We start from the raw sequence: 26713 nt of genomic DNA, 5'->3' as shown, positions 1-26713 counted from the left end.
TATTTGGGGGGACTCCAAGTTAAGAAAACACCCTCAGCACTACCCGTGTATAAGGCGAGCCCCAATTTTAAACCTAATTTTTTGGTTTAAAAAAACCCCAGTCTTATACACAGGAAAATATGGCATTTTCTTTTCCCGGTCCTGAATCTTCCAGCACTCAGCTTCATTGGGTGCCCACAAATTCTAGAGTTATGAGAGAAGGAGGGAAACCTTTCTCTATATGCTTTGGCTGACTGACATCCAATGTCTTTTTAAATGTGTCAGGGAGCGGGGGGGGCATTATCAGGTTGCTTTTGTTATTATTATTATTTATTATTTTATTATGGGTTTTGTGTTTTTATATTATGATTTTATGTTGCTGCCCGAGGGTATAGGGTGGTATACTAATACTAATACTAATTTCTCCATGCCATGCATAATTTTATAAACTTCTCTTTAAAAATAATTATTTATTTGTTTTTTTATATTAAAGTTTTGCAGCCACATATCCAACATACAACATAAAAGCAAAGAATCTCCTGGACTTCCCTCCTCCCCTTTGTGGGTCCTGTTGTTTATCATTTCCTCCTACATCTTTTATAATAATCCAAATCTTTTACATCTCCATCATGTCCAAAATTCACCATTATTATTTTTTTTAAGAGACTAGGGCCCTGTGGGACTTGACATCTTTCCGCAGGGCCTGCAAGACGGAGCTGTTCCACCTGGCCTTTGGTTTGGACTCAGTCTGACCCTTATGTTTCCCTCCCCTTATGGTTTTGATTTATGGGCTACTTTTAAAATGAGGCTGCATTTTAAATTGCATTTTAGCCTGTATTTTAAATTGGTTTCCCCCCCCCCCTATTGCGTTTTTATTGCAACTTCTGTCATGTCACCTCTTACTCACCAAGCCTTGATGACTCCAATCCAGAAACAGAAGAGGGAGAAGCAACAAAACCAACTAATGTACTGGGGAGAACTCATCAGGGGGAAAAAACCATCAAAAATGATGACTAGACCAAATGTCTAGATTGCTCAAAATGGCTTGTGGTCCAAGAGGATGAGCTGAAAGTCTGTGAAGCTGGTAAAGTACCAGGGCAGGACTTTGAGCCAGAGGTCAAGGACCCCGCTCAGCAAAATGAGCAGGAATCCATCATCACCACCTAAATGAAGCAACAGGGCTCCATTTCCATCAGAAGTCAAGATAAAAGCACCACATTAGTGAAGCCAAGTTTTCCCAGGACCACCGATGGAGTTTTTAATTTAAATGCAACCTTGGCAGTTCCAGGTCTCTCGTTGCAATAATGAAAGCAAAATTTCACTTTCAAAGGTTTCTTTTTCTGGACAAAGCAGCATATCTGCCCTTCCTCCCTTATCTCTCCAAGTATGTCCACAGGGTTGGCCCTTGCCTCTGAGAAGCTCACTTCAGCCACACTAAAGGGATTCCAGGTTGAAGGAGTGAAGGAGGAGGGAAATGAAAGACAGTCAATAACCCTTTGCGAGATCTTTTCATCTTCAGAGAAGCCATTGCCTCAATCGGCACTGAATGCTTACAGCATCATGCCACATTGCTGGAATTGTGGAATACTAACATGAAGTTCACGGCGTGTATGGCGCTAAGGGAAAACCTGTGGAAAATGATCTATAGGTGGTATCATACGCCAGTGAAGTTGGCCAAGATTTATAGGTTGAAGAATAAAAGATGTTGGAAATGTGGAGAGGTAGAAGGTGACCTCTACCACATGTGGTGGTCATGTAGTAAAGTGAAAGGCTTTTGGGAAGCGATCTATAACGAACTTAAAAAAATTCTTAAATATACTTTTCCCAAAAAGCCTGAAGCTTTTCTGCTAGGAATGATGGGTAAAGAAATTAAAAAAGAAGATAAGATATTATTTTTATATGCCACTACAGCCGCAAGAATCATGTTAGCACAAAATTGGAAAACGGAGGTTATACCCAATATAAGTGATTGACAGGTTAAAGTGATAAATTATGCCGAGCTCGCTAGAATAACAGGAAGATTAAGGGATCAAGACGAACAGAAATTTCATGATAATTGGAATAAATATTTGATTTATATTGGAACCAAATTTCAGACGACACTGGCGGGGTTGAAATAACCAGTAAGTGATCTATAAGTAAAAGAGATAAAATACGTGACTGTAAAATTTATTTGATACTTACCAAAAGAGTGGAGGGAAGTTCAAGGCTCGGCAGAGCCTAAAATAATTTTGTACTATATTTATGATTTGTGGAGTAGATGTGATATGTGCAAGTTATGTAATGGATTTTGTATTTGTCTTTATGTATATATATGTAATATCAATAAAAATTTATCGCAAAAAATAAAAAATGAAGCATCATGCCACATTGAACATTCCTAGAATCATAGACTTGTAGAATTGGGAGGGATCCCCACAATGCTCATCTAGTCCAGCCCCCCAATGCAGGAATCTCAGCAAAAGCATCCAGCAAAGAATTCTGTGAAATATAGTCTGTTAAAGGTGCAGGGAGTGGTTCCAGGAGGACCTCTGTTCCCCTTACTGACCTACAATTTGCAGAGTTCTTAAACCATCAATCCCTCTTCCTAGTGAGCTTTGGGAATTGTAGCTCAGTGAGGGGTGTAGAGGGGGACCTCCTAGCAATCCTCAGCACCCTTAAAAATCCACAGCTCTCAGCATTCTTTGGGGGAAGCCATCACTGTTTGATGTATCACAGTATTTTAATATTTTTTTGGAAGCCGCCCAGAGTGGCTGGGGAAGCCCAGCCAGATGGACGGGGTATAAATAATAAATTATTATTGTTGTTGTTCAAAGTGGCATGATCCTGCTTCAAATGTAAAGTCATACCTCATGTTGCGTCCGCTTCAGGTTGTGTGTTTTCGTCTTGTGTCCTGCGGCAACCCGGAAGTATCAGAACAGGTTATTTCCGGGTTTCACCGCTCGCGCATGTGCAGAAGTGCTAAATTGTGCTTTGTGCGTGCGCAGAAGCTCTAAATCGTGCCATGCATGTGTGCAGATGGGCCGCTTCTGGATGCGAATGCTTCGAGTTGCGGATGTGCCTCTGGGACGGATTACATCCGCAACTCGAGGTTCCACTCGAGGGGCCCATGATTATCATTGCTTAACATGTCGGCATGTATGTCATGTGTTCCAGAACATATGAAGGGCACCTGGTGGAGCAAGGCTGTGCCACGATTGGACACAACCCTAAATGCTAAGACTTGAGATGCGGCAAGTTTGTTTGGAGGCTTCCTAAGCGTCTGTACCACCGTTTGGGCCCTGCTCAGATCGATGGACGTTGGGGTTCTAGCAGAAAGTAGACCTTTTAAACCCAAAGTCTGCCCATGTTAAAGACGGAAAGAGCATATTGTTGATAAAAATAACAAACATTTCTATTGCAGTTTCGAGTGTTCAAAGCGATTCTCACGCATTATCTAGTACAGTGGTACCTCGGGTTAAGTACCTAATTCGTTCCAGAGGTCCATTCTTAACCTGAAACTGTTCTTAACCTGAAGCACCACTTTAGCTAATGGGGCCTCCTGCTGCCTCTGCGCCGCCGGAGCACAATTTTTGTTCTCATCCTGAAACAAAGTTCTTAACCCGAGGTACTATTTCTGGGTTAGCAGAGTCTGTAACCTGAAGCATATGTAACCTGAAGGGTATGTAACCCGAGGTACCACTGTATGTTACCTTTAGCACAACCCTGTAAGGTAAGCTACTATTGTTGTCCCCTCTACTGCACATGGGGGCACTGAGGCCGAGAGGAAGGGGCATGCTTAAGGCCACCTCGTGAGTTCATGGAAAAGGCAGGATTCCAACTGGGGACTCCCCGATCTGCAGCTCGACATTTTAGCTCAATACGCTACAGCATCACAAAGCACTCACCTGTACACTCTGAGCTGAACATTTTCTCCTGAACCTGGGCCTTAGCTTTGCGCTTCCCAGGTGGCCCTGGAGGTCCTTGAGGCCCTGGCGGACCAGAGGGTCCTGGAGGCCCTGGCTCACCTTTTGCACCTAAGAGAACATCAAAGCAGAGGAGTTACTTTTGGCCAGTACATTTACAAGTTTGGCACATATCCCTTTGAGAGATGCTATCAAGTAGATTCACGGGAGGACAGAAGGTTATACAGTCATACCTCATGTTGCGAACGGGATCTGTTCCGGAGCCCCATTCGCAACCTAAACAGAATGTAACCCGCGGCTGCGCGCACGCGGGTCGCGATTCGCCGCTTCCGCGCATGCGCATGGCGTCATTTTGCGCATCTGCGCATACGCGAGTGGCGAAACCTGGAAGTAACCCTTTCCGGTACTTCCGGGTCGCCACAGGATGCAACCTGAAACGACGTAACCCGCAGCGTTAGCAACATGAGGTATGACTGTAGCTTACCAGACCCAAGGTAGAAATTTAAACACCGCCATGTCCTATTTTGGGATGCCCAACACCATAATCTGAGGATCTGCAGAGTCTGAACAGCATTGCTTGCAGCAGGTCTCCCTAACCTGGTGCCGTCCAGATGTTGTTGGACTACCACTCCCATCAGCCTCAGCTGGCATGGTCAATGATCAGGTGATGGGAGTCCAACAACATCTACAGGGAGGTGGCGCCATGCTGCAGGGAGGCTAGTTTTCAGAACGACTGATCTTAACCAGCTAATTGAGGATCCTCAATTCCGCAGCTCTACTTTGCACCCATTTTCACCTTCTCCCCTGTGTCCATGCCTCCCCCATCTCCTTTTGTGCAACCCCCCCATTGCACACAAACCACCCCCATGGTAACCTCTTGCATCTTCCTCCTCCTAAAACGTTGCCATGGCTAAGCACTCCTTTCATCCAACTAGATGGATGGACACGGTGCAATGAATCATCCAGTGGGAGCTGCGTGACGACAGTCTTACCTTTTTATGTATATAGGAAGAAAACCCTGCCAAGGAGAACACTTGATCACACCGCTTTAAAGCACATTTTAAAGCACATGGTTTCCCTTCAGAAATCCTTGGAACTCCTCACAGAGCAGCAATTCCCAGGACCCTTAAAAAACTAGAGTTCCCAAGATTCTTTTTGTGAAAAACCGTACAATTTCAGTGTGCTTTAAATGTATATGGTGTGGTTGTGGCCATCAAGTAACACAAAGAGCACTCTATGGGAGTTTGTTGATATGATGTTTTTCTATGAGTTATACATTATTAGAGTGCCTGTTAGCTCACCTTCTGCCATGAGTTCATTGTTCGCATCACCTTTGTCCCCCTTGGGACCCCTCGATCCCTTTTCTCCTCGCTCTCCCTCTTTCCCAGGCAAGCCAATTTCTCCAGGATCCCCTTTTTCACCTCTCTCTCCAGGTTCTCCTTTCAATCCTGGTAGAAAAGAGGGAACATTCAATACCATTCTTGAGACGTGATTAACCCAGAAGGGAATATCGTAGAATTGAGTGCCCTCTGTGGACATTCCAGAACAATGCTTTGTTTTCTCAAGTTCAATCCATCATGTTTTCCCAGGTGCGTTTGAGCTTATTTGAAGTAATTTTCTCAAAAGAAATAGCGTGGGGCTCAGCTCTGCCTTGAGCGTTACGTCCAGTGAAGAAGGAAATGAACGATGGGCATGTTCAGAAAGCATGAGGTAACCACGGTTTACCTCAGACGTTCTAGATCTGATTCCTGACAGGGGCAACAAATCCCTAATCTCACTTCAGGCTGGACCACATACATGCGCACACACCTCATTTTTGGAGACCCTTTCACCCCTTTCAAAAGTAAATAAATAATTTTAAAAAATAAAGTGGGAGGGATGTTGGCAAATCTTTGGGGAGGGCCAGGCCCAATCAAAGAGGTGGGATGGGCTTACTTTTAAAGACAAGGGGAAGTCGTTTGTTTCCCTTTTTAACAACAACAACAAAACTTTGCCATTCTTGCAGCCCTTGTGCTACACACCTAGCTGTCACCCACATGGAGAGGGATTTTGAAATGAGACCGTTATGTACTGAGTTGAATAGGATCCAAAATGCAGCAGTCTGATTGGCCCTAGAACAATAGGATTCAGAATGCAGCGGTCTGATTGGTCCTAGAACAATAGGATCCAGAATGCAGCAGTCTGATTGGTCCACAGGAGCTACCCAATCCAGCTCCAGGTGGAAGTGAATCCGCAACCTGATTGGCCTACAGGTGAATCCCGGAATTAGCCAATCACGTGGGGCCCATTGTGTAAATAATGTGTATAAAGCAGACGTCCTGGGGGAACTCCCATTCCTCCTCACCACTATGAGCTGAATAAAGAGCATGAAATCCACTCTCGACTCCAAGTATATTTCAGTGACAGTGTTCAGACATGCCGTTTCCCACCTCCAGTCTGAAGTGGTACAGTCACCACATGATTTGTCTGAACTTCTTCAGAACTGCCTCCAGGGATTGAGGTGGGAAGAGAAGATCCAATAAAGGGGGAAAGGTCAGCTGCATATATCATTCTTAAGTCCAAAAATATACCTGGTTTCCCTCTTTTTCCAATTTCTCCCTTCTGACCAGGGATGCCAGGGTCGCCATCTGATCCGTTAAAACCAGGCAGTCCATCAAGCCCGGGAGGACCTGACAAAGTCAAAGAAATACATTTCAGGGAGTCCCACCCCCTGCACAGGATATCACATATCATCAAAAAGTATTTATTCCATTACTTTTAGAATTGCATTTACCTCTCACCCTTCTTCCCAGTCCTGCTAAGCTGCAGAATTTCTGGATTTATAGATTTATAAAGGGAATTAATTGCAGCCCCCTCATTTTTATTAATACCATTCAAGGAAAGGTTCCTCAGTGGTAAATAAACAAAGGACATCTCATACCAAATGAACATCAGAAGCTAAATTAGCATCATATGTGCCCCCTCATTCTTTCCTCCCCCCTTTTTAATTTGCAAAGCTTTATTTTGAAGTTAAAACAACTGTCTCGTAAGAAACCCAGAAGAAAATGCTGCTTTCTTCTACAGCATAATGACAACTGTGTCATCAGTTTCATAATATCCAGAAATTTAACAGATAACATGTGGAACATATGGAAGGGGGAGAAAGACACTATGGACTAGAAATTAAAAGCAGGCCTAAGTCCTTGTGTTTGCCTTCCAACGGCTTGGAACGAGGAAAGTTACCAGTTTTTGATGGTGCAATAATGCAGCTGGTGGAAGAGAATATTGAGATGCTGACAACAACATTCCAGAAATACGCTGCATCGATACCAAACTTTGGGGGGGTTCCTATGGAAAACTTAAAGGTTTCTATACTCAACAAGGGAGTAAGACCCACGGAACACAGTGGGGCTTCAGTGCTGAGCAAACCTACATAGACTTGTGCAATTTGTTCACAAAGACAGCCGTGGTGCTTTAGCAAGAGGGAAGGCCGAACCTCTCAACTGCAACTGAGACAAAAGGTTGCGCAGATCAGCCCAACGCCTGTTTATTTGGAAGAAGCCCCCACTGATTTAAATAGAAATTGGAGCCTGTTGACTCTCATTGCACAAGACTGCAGGGAACACAGTTCCATTGCTGCCTCTGCCGCACTCTCACATAGTCGTCCGTCTGGGTTTTATGGGTTGTCAGCACCTGCTTCAGCCACATAGACTCCTGGAGGAGACCTCAGAAGAAGCCTGCTGAGACTTATTCGTACATGGCCACACCACAGAAGTGGCCTTTGACCCTTGAGATGTGTGCTTTTACAACCCAGTGGGTGGCGCTGTGGTCTAACCACTGAGCCTCTTGGGCTTGCCAATCGGAAAGTCAGCGGTTTAAATCTGTGCAACAGGGTGAGCTCCCATAGCTCTGTCCCAGCTACTGCCAACCTAGCAGTTCAAAAGCACACCAGTGCGAGTAGATAAATAGGTACTGCTGCGGCGGGAAGGTAAACGGCGTTTCCGTGTGCTCTGGTTTCCGTCATGGTGTTCCGTTGCATCAGAAGCGGTTTAGTCCTGCTGGCCACATGACCCGGAAAGCTGTCTGTGGACAAATGCCGGCTCCCTCGGCCTGAAAGCGAGATGAGCGCCACAACCCCATAGTTGCCTTTGACTGGACTTAACTGTCCAGTGGTTCTTTACCTTTACATTTTTTTACAACCCAGCCCATTTCCGTGATGGCCATTTGTTTCAACTGTTTTTAATGAGGGATTTTATGTTGCTTTAGCCAGCCCTGGGACCTGCTAGAGAAGGAGAAGATACAGCTGCCAAAATGTGGCAACCAGACTGCCTCCCAAAAGCATGTTACAACATGGATGAAAGCGCTGCACTGACTGACGTTCTCCTACAGGGCTATGTTTAAGAATCATGTAAAAGCTAACGGTAAAAGGACCCCTGACCATTAGGTCCAGTCGTGACCGACTCTGGGGTTGCGGTGCTCATCTCGCTTTATTGGCCGAGGGAGCCGGCGTACAGCTTCCGGGTCATGTGGCCAGCATGACTAAGCCTCTTCTGGCGAACCAGAGCAGCGCACGGAAATGCCGTTTACCTTCCCGCCAGAGTGGAACCAGAGCAGCACACGAAAACGCCATTTACCTTCCCGCTGGAGCGGTACCTATTTATCTACTTGCACTTTGACATGCTTTCGAACTGCTAGGTTGGCAGGAGCAGGGACCGAGCAACGGGAGCTCACCCCGTCGTGCTACTATACAATTGATTGATTGATTGATTGATTGATTGGATTGGCAGGATCTATTTTGTTCTTTTTTCTTTTTTCTTAAAAAAAAATTATTAACAATTTCAACATAACAAATTATCAAACCATATCTCTGAGATCCAGCGCCGAGGGCCTTCTGGCGGTTCCCTCATTGCGAGAAGTGAGGTTACAGGGAACCAGACAGAGGGCCTTCTCAGTAGTGGCGCCCACCCTGTGGGATGCCCTCCCTTCAGATGTGAAGGAAATAAACAGCTATCCTAACTTTAAAAGACATCTGAAGGCAGCCCTGTTTAGGGAAGTTTTTAATATTTAATATTTAATATTTTAACATATGATTGGGAGCTGCCCAGAGTGGCTGGGGAAATTCAGCCAGATGGGCGGGGTATAAATAATAAATTATTATTATTATTATTATTATTATTATTATTATTATTATTATTATTATATTATTATATTATTATTATTATTATTATTATTATTATTATCATCATCATCATCATCATCATCATCATCTTCATTATTTTCCCGCATTTTCCCCCACCACCCCCTTCAAACCCTCCCTCCCCCTCCCGAGACTTACCTCAGCTCCTCTCTCTGTGATTTCTCAGCACATATTATTCTCTGCATGTTATAAAGTTATGCATATCCTTACATTATCTATCTACCATGTTATCATAGTATACAATTTTCAGTCTATAGTAGTATACAAACAGGAGGGAAGGGAAGGCAGGAGATAAACAGGGAAGGACAGTAAAAGCAGCTTTTTCAGCTAGTGCTTAAGCTTAAAGACAGGAACATATAGCAGAGAAGATATTACCTGGTATTCCTGGTGGTCCTAGACACATACAGAGAGAGACAGGGAGAATAGTCAGTGCATTCCAAACTCAGTTCCAAAACTGGAAATAACACTCCAATGAATATCCCAGTACAGTGGTACCTCGGTTTACGAACTTAATCCGTTCCAGAAGTCTGTTCTTAAACCGAAACCGTTCTTAAAATGAGGTGCGCTTTCCCTAATAAGACCTCATGCTGCCGGTGCCCTTCCACCGTTCGGCTTCCATTCGTAAACAGAGGTAAAGTTCGCAAACCAGGACACTACTTCCGGTTTGGCGGAGTTTGTAAACCGAATTGTTCTTAAACAGGGCTGTTCTTAAACTGAGATACCACTGTATCACGCTGAAAATTACATTGAAACAAACAAAGGATATGTGTAACCATCTAGGTAGGGGTGGAGAAAATATTTCAGCCTAAGAGACAGGTTCCCTTCTGGGCACCTTTTTTTGGAGGGAGCAGAGTGACATGTGAATCAAAAGTTTATGGCTAAATGAATGTAAAATGGGAAGATATTAATTAATTATCCCAGCACACCAGGTCTGAAACAACAATGTACATAAAGGACTACACACGTGAAATGGATTTCATAAGCTTGGTTCTCGAATTTAATACATTCCAGGAGTCTGTTCAACTCTTGAAATGGTTCGAGAACCAAGGCGTGGCTTCTGTTTGGCTGCAGGAGCTTCCTGAAGAAGAAGAAGAAGAAGAAGAAGAAGAAGAAGAAGAAGAAGAAGAGGAAGAGGAGTTTGGATTTGATATCCCGCCTTTCACTCCCTTTAAGGAGTCTCAAAGCAGCTAACATTCTCCTTTCCCTTCCTCTGTGAGGTGAGTGGGGCCGAAAGACTTCAGAGAAGTGTGACTGGCCCAAGGTCACCCAGCAGCTGCATGTGGAGGAGCGGAGACACGAACCTGGTTCCCCAGATTACAGGACTACCGCTCTCAACCACTACACCACACTGGCTCTCAGAAGAGGCGGAAGTCATGTCAGACGTTCAGCTTCCGAAAAACATTTTCGGTTTTTGATCGTTTGGAAGCCAAAACGTTTGAGTTTAAAGGCATTCGGCTTGCAAGGTTCCACTGTAATAATAATAATAATGTGGTCAGCTGCAGGAATGGACTAACGACAAGTGAAGGGTCAACTGGACATTAAATAAGGGAAGATGCAGCTATGGGAGGAAATGACTGACATATGTTTGCCACAGGAGCGGGAAACCTGATTTTAAGAAATTGTATTAAATTAAAGTAATTTGCTTTGATTTGTAATAATTTGGAAATTATTGAAATAATTTTAAAAAGAAGATGAATGAATGTAAATTTACCTCTGTACAGCAGGCTAGTTGCTGTACACACTGACACTGTCACAACCCCCCTCTATGTCCTCTATCCTTCTCAAGGACACCTTGCAGCCAGGTGAGAACACTCAAGAAAGGTGTGAAATGAAACCTAAGTGGGATCAGTGGCATAGCGTGGGGGGTGCAGGGGGGGCCAGCCGCACCGGGCGCAACATCTGGGGGGGGCGCGCTCGCACTCGCAGTGCTAAAATCAGTGCTAAAATCCACAGGTTAGGGGGCACAAATTACTTGCCTTGCCCCGGGTGCTGACAACCCACGCTATGCCACTGAGTGGGATATGGCTTGGGGAGAGTGGATGTGCCTTGTGAGAGTCCCAGAGGAGAGACAGAGAGCTCAAGCCTGATGTTCCCCATTCCTGCTTTGAAACAAAGATGGGTAAACTAAGCCAGTTTGACTACAACACCCATCAGCCCTGACCATTGGCCATGCTGACAGGGGCTGATGGGACTTGGAGTCCAACTTGTGGAGAGTCACATGTTTCATATCTCTACAGGTTTTAGGCAGCCAGCAGTCCACACCCTCCTCCACAATTCGGCTACCCATCTCTGAGTTTACACATGTACATCGGCTGAACATAAGATGGGCATAGCTGTAAACGTTTCCCTTTTTTTAAGGGAAATTCCCTTATTCCGAATAGGATTCCTCACAAGAAAAGGGAAAAGTTGACAGCTACGAAGATGGGAGGTTGGCAGCCTGAAGAACAAGGTGCAAATGCTCTAAATAAATAAATGTGCTCAAAAGTGAAATGAAAATGGCGGATTAACTTTGCGAAAAATGTTTGCCTCGCCTACTCGAGAAGGGAGCATTGGTTGCTCCTGTATTTATGTGGGAAACTGCTCACAATACGCACAACATAATACTTTGAAAAATACAGAAACATAATCCTTCCCTCTACCACCACCCAATTCAGTTCACTGGTGGCTAATCTTTCAAAACAAACAAACAAACTTCCTTCTCTGTTCCAAGCCCAGCACCCGCTTAAATTTCAGCCAGTTGCTCTCTTGACAAAGCATGCATTCCTCAGGGTAGTCTCATTGCAGAGGATAGTGGCACACTCGCTTTTTCACTCCTGCCAGCCAACATAATCCAGTCCTTTACACCTTTGTATTTTTGGTGCCTCCCAAGAAGCTCTCAGCATCTCGGTTTGCAGCACACATGAAAATGGCACATGGGATCTGAAGGCTGTGCCAAAACGAAACAACAGATCTGGATTAAATGGTGGCGAAGATCCTGCTTTAAGGCTCCCTCATTCCTGCTTGACTGTTGGGAACCTGAAACTAGCAATGGGCAAACTGATCAATTTGTGTCTCTAACCGTTTCTCATTTCGTCCAATCTTAAATTCAATTCTTCACATCTCCAAATCAGTTTGTGGGTTGTTGGTTTTTTTAAGTCCTTGTGCAAATTCATCAGCCTTTGCATGCAAGATGTGTAGAATTACGTAGCAGCGACTCGTCCCCATTGTATCTAGTCCAGGTATGGCAGCATCTGGACCTTCCAGATGCTGCCATCATTCCTGGCTATTCACCATGCTGGTTCAGCAACATCTGGAAGGACAACGGTTCCCCACATCTTGAAAAATGGACGTCAAGTCATTGTTTATCCCTGAGGTCCTAGGCCAAAAATGCACTTGATGGACTGTGCTGGATCTTTATAGCCAACAAGCTCCATTTAGACCAGGGATGGGGAACCTGTGGTTATCTACACTGGACTGTGGCTCCCATTATCCTTGACTAGTGGGAGACCAAGGATAAATGAAGAACATGGAAGCCAAAGCTAATGGAAGCCAAAGGTTTCCATTAGCTGTGTTGCCTTTAGGAAAGCAATCCAAAAGTACCAGTAGTGCCATTTCTTTATCAGGACCAACCTGAAATATTGCAAACTCGCTTAAGTTAGCAGCTCCTTTTCACCAACTTGCTGGCCTTAAAGTGTTTCGGACTCTAATTCCCATAAGCCCCGGCCAGCATAGCCAATGGTCAGGGATGATGGGTTTTGCAGTCCAGTAGGAACAGGTTGCAGAAAGCTGGGTTAGAGCATGGGTAGGCAAACTAAGGCCCGGGGGCCGAATCCAGCCCAATCGCCTTGTTTTTACATGAGTAGAATGTGTCATTTTATTTAAAATGCATTCCTGGGTTATTTGTGGAGCATAGGAATTCATTCATTTCCCCCCAAAAAATATAGTCCGGCCCCCCACAAGGTCTGAGGAACAGTGGACCAGCTCCCTGCTGAAAAAGTTTGCTGACCCCTGGGTTAAAAAGGTAAAGGTACCCCTGCCCGTACGGGCCAGTCTTGACAGACTCTAGGGTTGTGCGCCCATCTCACTCAAGAGGCCGGGGGCCAGCGCTGTCCGGAGACACTTCCGGGTCACGTGGCCAGCGTGACAAAGCCACATCTGGTGAGCCAGCGCAGCACACGGAAACACCGTTTACCTTCCCGCCAGTAAGCAGTCCCTATTTATCTACTTGCACCCAGGGGTGCTTTCGAACTGCTAGGTTGGCAGGCGCTGGGACCGAGCAACGGGAGCGCACCCCGCCACGGGGATTCAAACCGCCGACCTTTCGATCGGCAAGCCCTAGGCGCTGAGGCTTTTACCCACAGTGCCACCCGCGTCCCTCGACCCCTGGGTTAGAGCATGCCAATGCAAGTAGGCTGCAGCAAGGCATTCAGAAGTGGAGCAGGAACAGTTCCTCTCCCTCTGACCATATAAAAGCCATCAGCTAGCTAGCTAGATAGATGATAGATAGATAGATAGATGATAGATAGATAGATAGATAGATAGATAGATAGATAGATAGATGATAGATAGATAGATAGATAGGATAGATAGATAAAATCAGCTGTATTTCCACACTTAGACATGCTCCTAGAAGACCCTGGTTTAGAGCAGCTTTGGGTAGTGATACTGGTGGCAAATTTCTCCCACTGCTGTAGCAGCAATAAAATAGGCACAGACAGAAAAAAGTCCCCAGTTTGCCAGATCACAAATTCTCCAGCATACCTGTCAAGCACACTCCCTTTGTGCTGTTGCAGATCTCGATCATCACCCGGACCTGAAATCACAAAACACGGTATCTTTATGGCAGGGTGCAGAATGTGAGATTTAGACAGCTTCCTACCATTCTAGCACATCAGAAGAATGCTTTAAAACAGAGTGTGCCACGACTCGAGATAATTTAATGCAGAAAGGCTGCCCTCAGCTCCAAAGCACAAATCCATGGAGCCCAGCTCCATCAGTTGCTGCTGGTCAAAATGGATTTATGACATTTCCAGGGTGAGAGGCAATCTGAATGTCTACATGCTTAGCTTGTTCCCATAGGAATCCAGAGGTTAGACAGGCCTTTGGTGTGATCCAGCAAAACTCGTCTTATGTTCCTAAGAGGTTGCCCGCTGCATCTCTGCAAGCATAAATACTCTGAGTTCTTCCGATCATTATTTTTTTGGATCGGGGAGTTGGAGATTTCAGTATCCTTCTGCATCAGGAATGAATGGTCACTCAACCACTCCCAAGGCATAGACTAAGCAGGATCTTCAGAGGTGGCTGCCCATTGTGTCTCTGCATGTCAAAAAGCCCAACTGTGCCACCTTCCAACCAGCCTCTGCTGCTGCAGGACGAGATGGTTCTGCTGCACCTCTGTGCCTTAATCCAATCACACCTAATGAAGAGATACAGAGTAATTCTACATCCTTGCTGGAAGATCCCTGTTGTGTCTCTGCTTGAGTCACTGTCCAAGGTAAACCTGCCAAACAGGAGACAAGTCTAGATCTGCAGTTCATGCTGAAGCCCAACAAGCGTGAGGGGGCCACCAAAGGCAAGTTGTCCTTTATAACTTGAGGCCCAAATACAGTCTTAAAGATTTGCTTCCCAAGTGTGTCAGAACAAACATTTTTGAGTGTACGCGTACCCAGTTGAGCTGCCCCTCTGCTTGCAATTATATAGTAAGCATAGAGCTGGAAGGGATCTCAAAGGCTCTCTACCCAACCCCTGCCCGTGATCCACTGATACAGCTTCCCACTTGGGTGGCAAACCAGCTTCTGCTTGAAAACCTAACAGGAACAAAAATCCAGTTTCCAATTTGAAGTGGATCTGTGATCTTTTTAAAGGTAAAGGTAAAGGGACCCCTGACCATTAGGTCCAGTCGTGACAGACTCTGGGGTTGCGGCACTCATCTCGCTTTATTGGCCAAGGGAGCCGGCGTACAGCTTCCAGGTCATGTGGCCAGCATGACTAAGCCGCTTCTGGCGAACCAGAACAGCACACGGAAACGCTGTTTACCTTCCCGCCGGAGTGGTACCTATTTATCTACTTGCACTTTGACGTGCTTTTGAACTGCTAGGTTGGCAGGAGCAGGGACCGAGCAACGGGAGCTCACCCTGTCACGGGGATTCGAACAGCCAACCTTCTGATTGGCAAGTCCTGGGCTCTGTGGTTTAACCCACAGCGCCACCCGCGTCCCGTGATCTTTTTATTAACTATTAACTCATGACTTCTTTTCTACAGCGGTGGTGATAAACCTCAGGACTGCAGGCAAATTGTGGCCCTCCAATCCTTTCTATGTGGCCCTTGGAACCCCCTCCCAGGATGTACTCCCAATGTATTTGAACTCTGATAAGCTGGACGGAGGACAGAAGAGAGCTTGGGGGGGGGGGTGTAGTGGCCACTGCACCGAGGAAATAATTTAAAGGGATGAATGCTGGTTACTTTTTGTACAGACATCACTGCTGACAAACCAGGGAATGTAGTGCTCCAAAGGAGGGCAATGTTAGGACAAGCGTCAAAATGCAACCTAAGCTCAATTTTTAAAGAACACATTGGCCTTAACTGCTAAGGTTAATCTATGTTTTTTAATCAGGCATCAGAATAATTGGGTACCATGCTCCCTTTCATTCAAAGCATGAGCACCAGAGTGAACTCCCAGCAACTCTCCAATGTTATGACTTGTCATGTTCTGGCTGGGAGCAGGGTGTGCCCTCCATTTGTGCCCTCCATCCTAAGCCCCCCCCCCCTTTGCTGCTGCAAATCTCAGACCCTCCAAGTGCTCCTGTTTCCCAGGGACAGTCCCGGATTTACAGAAGCTGTCCCTGTTTCTTATTTGACCCTGGAATGTCCCACTTCTCCTTAAAGGTAAAGGGACCACTGACCATTAGGTCCAGTCATGGACGACTCTGGGGTTGCGGCACTCATCTTGTTTTATTGACTGAGGCAGCCGGCGTACAGCTTCCGGGTCATGTGGCCAGCAGGACTAAGTCGCTTCTGGCGAACCAGAGCAGCGCATGGAAATGCCGTTTACCTTCCTGCCGGAGCGGTACCTATTTATCTACTTGCACCTTGACGTGCTTTCGAACTGCTAGGTTGGCAGGAGCAGGGACCGAGCAACGGGAGCTCACCCCATTGCGGGGATTCGAACCGCCGACCTTCCGATCGGCAAGTCAAGAAGGTAAGTAACTATACAATGTTTAGAAGACATCTGAAGGCAGCCCTGTATAGGGAAGTTTTTTAATGTTTAATGTTTTATAATATTTTTATATATGTTAGAGTGGCTGGGGCAACCTAGTCAGATGAGTGGGGTATAAATAAAATAATAATATTGATGGTGGTGGAATAGTATGCCCCTGTTTTCATCAGAGAAATGTTGGAGGGTATGAAATCTTCAACTGGGGAAGCCAACACAATGTCCTGTGGGTGCTGCTGGACTCCAACTCCCATCAGTCCCAGTCAGCATGGCCAATGTTGGGTACCTGGGAATTTGAAGTAGGGAGCCCTGGGAAGCTGCCTTCTACCAAATCAGACCACGAGTCCATCAGGTTGAGTATTGTCCACACTGGTGGGAAGTGTCTCTCCAGGATTTCAGACAGGGGGGCAGCATTCTCAGCCTTACCTGGAGATGCCAGGGATTGAAATTGGGACCTTCTGCATACAATGCAGATGCTCTCCCACTGAGCTACGTGCAGTGGCGTAGCGTGGGTTGTCAGCACCCGGGGCAAGGCAAGTAATTTGCGCCCCCTAACCCGTGGATTTGTGCCCCCTAACCTAACCGCCAGATGTTGCGCCCGGTGCGGCCGGCCCCCCCTGACCCCCCATGCTATGCCACTGGCTACGTGCATAGAAGCAGGATTTATAACACTATCATTTTCACATCCCTTTTTTCTCCCTGCTACCATTGATGCCATCCTAGTTTTCTGGTTGTTCTCCTGCCCTAAGTACATCCATTAAAATGAATGGACAGGTTTATTCTGAGAAAGCTTTAGCTGGGTACAGGTCATACAGCATCATTATTGTTCTTCTTATTATTATTTTTATTTTTAAACAACTTACAAATTAAGATATATGGCAAATATACATGTCTGTAAAAGGTAAAACATAAAGGACCCCCCTGGACGGTTAAGTCCAGTCAATGGTGTCTAGGGGTTGTGGCATTCATCTCCCTTTTTAGGCCAAGGGAACTGGCGTTGGTCCACAGACAGCTTTCCGAGTCATGTGGCCAGCATGACTCAGTCGCTACTGGCGGACCATGATGAGTGCCAAACTGCATGGAAAGGCTGTTTACCTTCCCGCCACAATTTATCTACTTGCACTTTGACGTGCTTTCAAACTGCTAGGTTGACAGGAGCTGGGACAGAGCAATGGGAGCTCATCCCATCGTGGGGATTCGAACCGCCAACCTTCTGATTGGCAAGCCCTAGGCTCAGTGGTTTAGACCACAGCGCCACCCACGTCCCACAATGTCTATGTAGGCTTGTTTAAACAAGAAAGGTTTTAGCAGGTGCCTAAAACAGCCCAGAGAAGGAGTTTGCCTAAGATCGATAGGCAGGCATTTCCAGACTGTTCATATCACCCAGGAGTTTATCCTGTGTTATGTACTGAAGTTCTCACCCTGGGCCAGCAGGGGGATACTGTAGATAGTTTTCTCTCAGGTCCACATATGCAAATAAGGAAGTGAAAGTGACGTTCAGTGATTGGATAGTTACAGAAAGTGTTACTGTTGCTTTGTAGTTGAGCTCTATATAAGCAGGTTGGCTAAACCCTTCAGGCCAGTTCTGTTCTGGGCCTGTGAATAAACAAGAATCGCTGTGTTGTCTGATATATTCACCCACAACTTAACATCCTGCATAACAATAACATAATCCCATATTCTGTACAACCACTGAAAACAAGGATGGGGCACCTGTGGCCTTCCAGATGATTCATAGAATTGCAGAGAGACCCTGACGATCACCCTGCCCAAACCCCAGCAAAGCAGGAATGGGCAGCTGTCCCATATGGGGATCAAACCTGCGACCTTGGCATTATCAGCACCATGCTCTAACCAACTGAGCTATCCAGGATGATGTTGGACTCCAACTCCCATCAGCCTCAGCCAGCATGGCCAATGGCCGCTGGTGATGGGAAGTGTAGTCCAGCAACGTCTCAGGAGCCACAGGCTTACTCCACCCAGTGGCGTAGCGTGGGGGGTGCAGGGGGGGCCGGCCGCACCGGGCGCAACATCTGGGGGTTAGGGTTAGGGGGCGCAAATCCACGGGTTAGGGGGCGCAAATCCACGGGTTAGGGGGCGCAAATCCACGGGTTAGGGGGCGCAAATCTACGGGTTAGGGGGCGCAAATTACTTGCCTTGCCCCGGGTGCTGACAACCCATGCGACGCCACTGACCCCACCCCCAGTTTAAAAGGTACTGAAGGATCCGGTTCTCTTCTGCATCTAGACACACGACCCATGTTTGCCTTTGGGAAACATTTTGAGCCTTTGCCTTTGGACGGGCTTGAGAAAAGAATGTGAGATTATTAGCAAGCCCTATCTGGAACACGAGCAAACTCTGCTCAACGACATCATACAAATAGGGTTGATGAGCAAGGAATTTTGGACGCGCATCAAAGTGCTCCTCTCACATTCCACGCGGCGCTTTTCACCGAACTGAGAATGAGTCATTTACTACAGATTTGGGCTTCTTTGTTTTGCACCGTCGTCAAATCTATAGCCATGCCAGAATATCACGACTGCATTCCAGATTCCTTGCCCTCTCCTTTTTGCTTATTTTGCTTTCATTTCCACGCTTTTGTTCACAAAGTCAGGCGACTGATTGCTCACTCTTTGCAGAGCTTCTTCAACGAAAACACTTTGTCAACTGGCATAATCATAGCGAGAGTCTATTAAGAGAGAGCGAGAGGGTTGGGGGTGGAGGAGGACGAATTTGTCCTGCAATTTGTTTTGACACAAAAGAATGAATCGAGGGATGGAAAAATGGCCACTGATTTTTCGTTGTTGCAATACTTGTCTCTAGATCGGGAGCTACTGAAGACATAGGAATGCACCCAGCAAAAAGGATGAAAGCCTCTTTCTTTTACTCATAGAATTTCCACACCACTGTTGCCAAGCAAAAGACAGTGGGATATAGCAAAAAAGCAGAAGATTTATATGATCTGAAGAAAAACCAGAGTATGAGACGGGAGGGGAGTATAGGACAGGATAGAGGCCTGCAATGGACTCCCTACACTCAGCCCACACCTACAGCATACATGTAAAACACTATAACGGCACTTTGAAACAGCCATGGCTTCCCACAAAGAATTATGGGAGCTGTAGTTTGTTCAGGAGGCCAAGGGTTGTCAGGACACACACACACACACACACACACTCCTACAATTCCCAGAGTTCCCTGGGAAGATGGTTTGATTGCGAAGCCACTCCAGCAACTTAATATGTGTAGGCACAAACTAACTGAGATTTCCCACCCACTCCCAGTATCTACACAAAGTAGAACAACACTGGGAAACAGCTTCAGGGGAACACTGACGGCTAGCTAGAGAGCAACTAAAACTGAAATATACTTGGAGTCGAGAGTGGATTTCATGCTCTTTATTCAGCTAATAGTGGTGAGGAGGAATGGAAGTTCCCCCAGAATGTCTGCTTTATATACATTATTTACACAATGAGCCCCACATGATTGGCTAATTCCGGGATTCACCTGTAGGCCAATCAGGTTGCGGGTTCACTTCCACCTGGAGCTGGATTGGGTGGCTCCTGTGGACGAATCAGACTGCTGCATTCCGGATCCTATTGTTCTGGGGCCAATCAAACTGCTGCCTTTTGGATCCTATTCAACTCAGTACATAACAAAAACCAAATCGTCTTCTGTTTGTTTCCCCCCCCCCATCTTTTCCATTTCTTACCTTTTGCAAGAACATCTGCAGAACAGATGACGTTAGCTTTGCAATTTTGAGAGCTTGATCTGTTCTCTCTCTCTTGGCGGAGGAAGATGAAGCAAAAGCAGTGAAACACTGGCTCATCCGACAGCCTTCACAAGTGTCCCAAGAAATGTGCATGAGGAAACTGCCTTACATGGAACCAGACCAGCTCATTGTTGTCTGCACTGACTGACAGTGGCTCTCCAGCCTGTCTTCCAGACTCCCTGGACCTGCCAGCAATAGAACCTAGGACTTTCTGCATGCAAAGGAGATGCTCTAACCACTGAGCTGCAGCCCTTTAGCAGTCCTTTAAAATGCAAATGATGGCCGCACCGGGCGCAACATCGGGGGGGGGGCGCGCTCACACTCGCAGCTCTCTGCCCCTACCTGGCTCACTCACTCTCTCTCACTGCAGTGCTGGCTGTGCGAATCTGATCCGAGCCGCCGGGTCGCCGCCCACTGTGGAGGGGAGGGTGCCAGGCGTGCGGTGCGGTGCGGAGAGAGAGCGAGGGACTATCTGGGGTAGGGACAGTGCAGCGCGGGGGGGGGGGGTGCAAATTACTTGCCTTGCCCTGGGTTAGGGGGCGCAAATTACTTGCCTTGCCCCGGGTGCTGACAACCCACGCTACGCCACTGTGGTCCCTAGCTTTCTGGCTATGTAATAGGAATGATCTAATGAAAGGGTCTGAACAGGTGAGATCTTATGGAGCTACACAGCCGTGGGTAATTTATGCAGGCTTCTCTGGCTTCTCTGGCACTCACAGGGTAAGGAGACAAGAGGAAGCAGCAAGCATGGAAAGCAAACATGCCTTGTAGTGGTTGGCGTGATGGAGGAACAAAAAAAATTCAAAATACATATTGTGCGAAGACTTAGATTTCAGAACATCTAATGCAAGCATCTGGCTCAATGGTACTTGATACTTGAGTCTGGACAGAAGCGCCTCCAAGCAAGACATGTGCAATAGAAGTTCTTCCATCCTATTTATACCCACCTTTAAAATTAATGAATGGATAAAATTGCCACTCAATTGTATTCCTCCCCCCCTTTCCTTTCTTGCATTTTTAAAGATCTGCTGGTACAGATGTCATTCTTCGCTGCCAGTTTTATTCTGGGTTCAGATTTCATTTTGCATTTCACTTTAAATCACCCTGAAAACTTTTTTTGTCAAATATTGGCAATTAAATACAGAAAGAGTCGCCAGTTTACACCCAGATCTGGCACCTGCACCTTTAACCATCATTTAGTCTGCAGCAATTGGAATGTGATGATGCTCCTTGGACAGGAGCAAGACTATCAATGGCCACTAGCATTGATGGCTGTTTTCTACCTCCATAGAGACATTATGGCTCTGAATACCAGCCTCACTCTACGTGGGACTGCCCTTGAGACTGACCCAGAAACTCCAGCGGGTGCAGAATGCTGTGGTGAGACTCTTTATGGGGTCCTCGCTGCAGGATCACATTCCGCCAGTGCTATGCCAGCTGCACTGGCTCCCGGTGGAGTACAGGATCAGGTTTAAGGTGCTGGTTTTGACCTTTAACGCCCTATACGGCCTAGGACCCTCGTACCTACAGGATCGCCTCTCCTGGTGTGTCCCACGGAGGACCTTACAGTCTTCAAATAAAAACATCTTGGAGATCCTGGGCCACAGGAAGGTTAGGCTGGCCTCAACCACAGCCAGGGCTTTTTCGGCCATGGCCCTGATCCGGTGGAACGCTCTGTCACAAGGGACTAGGGCCCTGCAGGACTTGACATCTTTCCACAGGGCCTGCAAGGCAGAGCTGTTCCGCCAGGGCTTTGGCCAGGGCACAGCCTGACCTCCTCTCTCCTTCTGTCATCCTCATAGAACTGTAGCCCAGTGGTTGCCATTAATTTGATTCTGAAGTGATTTTAGAATGTATTTCAATTAATTGACTGTGATTTTATGTAAATTGTGGTATTTTTACTGTTATTAGCCGCTCTGAGCCCGGCTTTGGCTGGGGAGGGCAGGATATAAATAAATTATTATTATTATTATTATTATTATTATTATTATTATTATTATTCTGTTCTGCTTGGGTCTCGCTTGCAAGCTTCCCATAGTCATCTGGTTGGCCACTGTGAAAGCAGAATGCAGGACTAGATGGGGCTTTGGCCTGATTCAGCAGTCAAGCTCTTCTTCTTCTTCTTCTTCTTCTTTTATTGATTGAATTTATGTACTGCCCTATACCCAGAGGTCTCAGAGTGGTTCACAGAAAAGGTCACAATATATAAAATCAAAATAAACACAATAACCCAATAACAGCCCCCCACCACCCAAAGTGCCACATTTTAAAAGGGCATAGGATGTCAGTCAGGTCAACCAAAGGCCTGGTTAAAAAGGTGTAAAATGAAGGCACCAGGTGAACTTCCCTGGGGAGAACATTTCACAGACGGGGAGCCACTGCAGAGAAGGCCCCGTTCTTGTGTTGCCACCCTCTGGACCTCTCGAAGAGGAGGCACACGAAGGAGGGCCTCAGAAGGTGATCTCAGGGTCAGTGTAGGTTCATATGGAAAGAGGTGGTCCTTCAGGTATTGCAGTCCTGAGCCATTTAAGGCTTTATAGGTCAAAACCAGCACTTTGAATTGGCCCTGGAAACTAATTGGTAGCCAGTGCAGTCAGACCAGGATCAGTGTAATATGCTCAAACCATCTTGCTCCGGTGAGCAGCCTGGCCGCTGAATTCTGCACTAGCTGAAGTTTCCAGACTGTCTTCCAAGTGTTGCAGATCATTAAAGGCACAGAAGCCTGGGCCAGTTGACAACTCTCTAAACTGAGTGTCAGCTGTAGACACGTTATGACTATATAATCGCTCAGACAACTGTTGTATATCTTGGAAGAAAGTTCTGGTTTTGTTTTTACTGCAATGCAGTTTAGGATTAGATAGCGTTTGCACACCTTGTGGTTCTGTCTTAGGATACAAAATATCACACAGCAACTGATAATGCTACAGATAAAGTATTTTATGGGGGAAACATTGAACAGATCATAAATTCTATCACTGTCAAACCATCTCCCTGAGTGTGCAGCCCCCTGCAATACAGGGTTATGCAGCTGTGCCTCATGAAAATCTGATCTAACCCACCGAATCGAAGCTTCGTAAAGCAAACTCTCTCTTTGGATTTTCTGCGCAACTGATAAGATCAAATTCAGCAGCTAAGGTTGGAGCTTTGCAAGACACAGCTGCAGAACAACCAGAAAAGTTCTTGGACCCAGAGGAATCAATCGGTACACAATATAATCGAAATACAGGTCAAGGAAAAGTATGGATGAGAGTGGTATAAAGGCAGAGTGTGGGTTTTTGGATAGTTTGCTAAGGCTGTTGATTCCTCCAACAAATCAGAGGGTTTGGAGGTGCTTAAAGCTACAGGGCTGTAAAGAAAAATTAAGAGGTGATGCCATTTTAAGTAAAAACGTAAAGGTAAAGGTCTCCTGGAAAAGACCCTGATGTTGGGAAAGATTGAGGGCACGAGGAGAAGGGAACGACAGAGGACAAGATGGTTGGACAGTGTTCTCGAAGCTACCAGCATGAGTTTGACCAAACTGCGGGAGGCAGTGGAAGACAGGAGTGTTTAGTCGGACACGACTAAACAACTAAACGACAACAAAGGACCCCTGGACGGTTAAGTCCAGTCAAAGACGACTATAGGGTTGTGGCACTTATCTCACTTTCAGGCCAAGGGAGCCGGTGTTTGTTCACAGACAGCTTTCCAGGTCATGTGGCCAGCATGACTATACCACTTCTGGAGCAACGGAACACCGTGATGGAAGCCATTGTGCATGGAAAAGTCATTTACCTTCCCGTCACAGTGGTACCTATTTATCTACCTTGCACTGGTGTGCTTTGAACTGCTAGGTTGGCAGGAGCTGGGACAGAGCAATGGGAGTTCACTCCATCACAGGAATTCAAACTGCCAGCCTTCTGACTGGCAAGCACAAGAGGCTCAGTGGTTCAGACCACAGCGCCACCCGTGTCCCTTACAGAGAATTTAAGAGGTGTTGCTGTTTTAAGTACTGCTGTTCAGTACTGATGTTTTGGCTCACCTTGGCAGTGCAGAACAAGCTGTCCAAAATACCAAAGTGCCACCAAAATCACAACCTGGAGATTGACTCTACCCATTTAAACCTAGGGAGAGGGAGTTGTAGCATCTGCAAACTGCCCCCTTCCCTAGCCCTCTCCTCCAGCCCCTGCTGTGTAGCACACTTGGAGGTCTTGCACAGCACAACAAAAAGAGGAACATGGGAAGTTGCATTGTACTGAATCGGACCATTTAGCTTGTGTCTACACTGACTGGCAGTGACTCTTTGCAGTTTCAGAATAGAAGTCTTTCTCTGTCCTGCATTCCAGGGGTTGGGCTAGATGACCTTTGGGTCCCTTCCAACTCAACATGAGTACATTATCCTACCTGGAGATGCCAGGGACTGAACCTGGGAATTTCTGGCTAATTAAATCAATAGGGTTTTTGTTTTTTTGAAAAAATGATACCCTGCTTATGGCTGCACACAATTCAACAGTTATTATTAAGGCACTTAAATATACACTCTTTGGCTGGTATCCTGCACATACCCAGGTTGCTTAGATCCAACCTGAGCACAGGCATGTGAATGGAAGAAATCCTCTAACAGGCTTCAGATCGCAAAATTCAACAGGTGGTGCCTTTCTGAAGCGTGGCCATGCAGAGACAGGGAAAGCTGTAGCTGTCAAGCAACAGGGGGTGATGCTAACCCTGGATATTTCAGGCCCCCCTCCTTCACCAGATATCGGGGCCTTCATTCTCCCTTGCCATCTTTATCTGCTGGCCTCACTCCGGTGCCACGAAGAGCGGCCGAAATCCAACAGGGGGAACTTTCTTTCTTCTTCTTCTTTAATGCGTTTTCTGTTTTACAATTTAAAATACTCATTTTACATCCTTCAGATATCAGTGACTTCCCTTCTTCTCTTTCCATGGTTCATTTTACATATCATAAATCCCTGCATATTTTACAAAAAACTATGCCATTCAGTATTCCATTGTAGCACCCATCAAAACTTGGTTTACACTGTTGAATTTATCTTAATGCTGCCAGCGTTTTCAGTTGTACACAGTTATTTTCTCTTATTCTATACGTTAAGTCTGCGAGTTGTGCATATTCCATTCTTCTTTAGTTGGGACCTTGCTCGTTTTCCATTTTGGGGCTAACAAAACAGGGGCCGCAGCGGCAGCATACATAAATTAGCTTTTTTGACACCTGGGAATTTCAGTCTGAATTATCCCCAACAGAAAGGACTCTGTTTTTTTCCAGTTCATTGTGGATCATTTCCCAATACTCCTTTACCCTAAAAGGGTCCAACCGGGCGGACTGATTTTCTGCCCCTCTCCATAGCGCAAGCTGCACCTGTTGGATTTCCGCTGGCTGCAGCACAGGAGCTCTGCCAGTGCGGAGTTGTGGGTAGCAAGCCTGACCTTGGGGGCAGATAACTGGAGCTTTCCAAGCGCAGATTTCTCTCTGGATCTCTAGGGAGAAACCCAGTTTCGACCCCGACCCCTCCCCCCCTCGACAGGCCAGAGCGCCCCCTACCGGCACCATGGAGTAGGTCATCATCATGAGCATGTCCTCGTCCTCGGCGCGGATGTGGCTCTTGGCGAGGGCGCGCCTCCGCTGGCTCCTCTTGTCGCGGCCGCCCGGCGCTTGGGCGAGGCCGCCGTCCGACGGGGTGCCGCTGTCGCGGAGGTGCCGCAGCGCGCTCGGCGGAACCTGGGGCTGTCGCAGCTGCGCCACCTCCTCCTGGGTCGCCTGCAGCGCGGCGCTCAGCTCCCGCCACTGGCCCAGCAAGAAGACGGTGCCCGCGGCGCTGAGCGCCGACAGCAACCCGACGGCAGCCAGCGCGCAGCACAGCGCCCGGCTGCCCGCTGCCTGTCCCTGCATCGCGACGCCCGACGGACCAGGCGCTCCTCGCTGGGACAACACGGCCGGGGGGTGGCAGGGGGCTCGGCCGCGACGGGGAGGCGCTTATGCCCCGTGGGCGGCTGGCTCGCACCGTCGGGGGCGGAAGGGCTGCGAGTGGCGGGCGCCCCGGCGCTGGGAGGGACGGAGAGAGGCTGGCCGGGACACGGGCCAACCCAGCAGGCAAGCCCGCGAGGGCGAAGGCTCCGCGCAAAACACGTGTCCTGCGGGCATTTGGATCGAGCCCTGACTGCTCCAGACTGGGCTCTTTAGGAAACCCTATAGAGTTTGGAAGGGACCCCGAGGGTCGTCTAGTACAAACCCCTGCAAAGAACCTCAACTCCATTCTACATGACAGACAGCCATCCAAGCTCTGCTTACAAACATCCAGAGAAGAAGAGTCCACTAACTCCCAAGGAAGTCTGTCCCCCTGTCAAGCAGCTCTTACCATCACAAAGTTCTTCCTGATATTTGGTTGGAATCTCTTTTCTTGTAACTTGAATCTATTGGTAAAGGTAAAAGGTAAAGGACCCCTGGACGGTTAAGTCCAGTCAAAGGTGTCTATGGGGTTGCAGCGCTCATCTTGCTTTCAGGCCAAGGGAGCCGGTGTTTGTCCACAGACAGCTTTCCGGGTCACATGGCCAGCAGGACTAAACCTCTTCTGGTGCAACGGAAGACTATGACAGAATCCAGAGTGCCCGGAAACGCCATTTAACTTCCCGCCGCAGTGGTGCCTATTTATCTACTTGCACTGGTGTGCTTTCGAACTGCTAGGTAGGCAGGAGCTGGG

General features: G+C 47.0%; 1 protein-coding gene across 1 annotated transcript in view; it reads right to left on the bottom strand.

Moving 5' to 3' along the window:
* The window catches only part of GLDN (gliomedin), a 41816-nt gene extending 15715 nt beyond the window's left edge, over positions 1 to 26101 (bottom strand). The window contains exons 1-6 of the mRNA XM_083412083.1: positions 25558 to 26101; positions 13801 to 13852; positions 9436 to 9453; positions 6455 to 6553; positions 5186 to 5332; positions 3867 to 3995 (exon numbers count right to left, since the gene is read on the bottom strand). Of these exons, the coding sequence (XP_083268209.1) occupies positions 3867 to 3995; positions 5186 to 5332; positions 6455 to 6553; positions 9436 to 9453; positions 13801 to 13852; positions 25558 to 25905 (793 nt within the window). The 5' untranslated portion in view covers positions 25906 to 26101. The remainder of the gene's footprint in view (positions 1 to 3866; positions 3996 to 5185; positions 5333 to 6454; positions 6554 to 9435; positions 9454 to 13800; positions 13853 to 25557) is intronic.
* Between the last annotated feature and the right edge of the window lie 612 nt (positions 26102 to 26713).

This window comes from Podarcis tiliguerta (genome assembly GCF_965153285.1).
Source record: "Podarcis tiliguerta genome assembly, chromosome: 14".
NCBI classification, from domain to species: Eukaryota; Metazoa; Chordata; class Lepidosauria; order Squamata; family Lacertidae; genus Podarcis; species Podarcis tiliguerta.
Note: the sequence above shows the minus strand (reverse complement) of the source record. Positions and strands in the feature narration are given on the sequence as shown.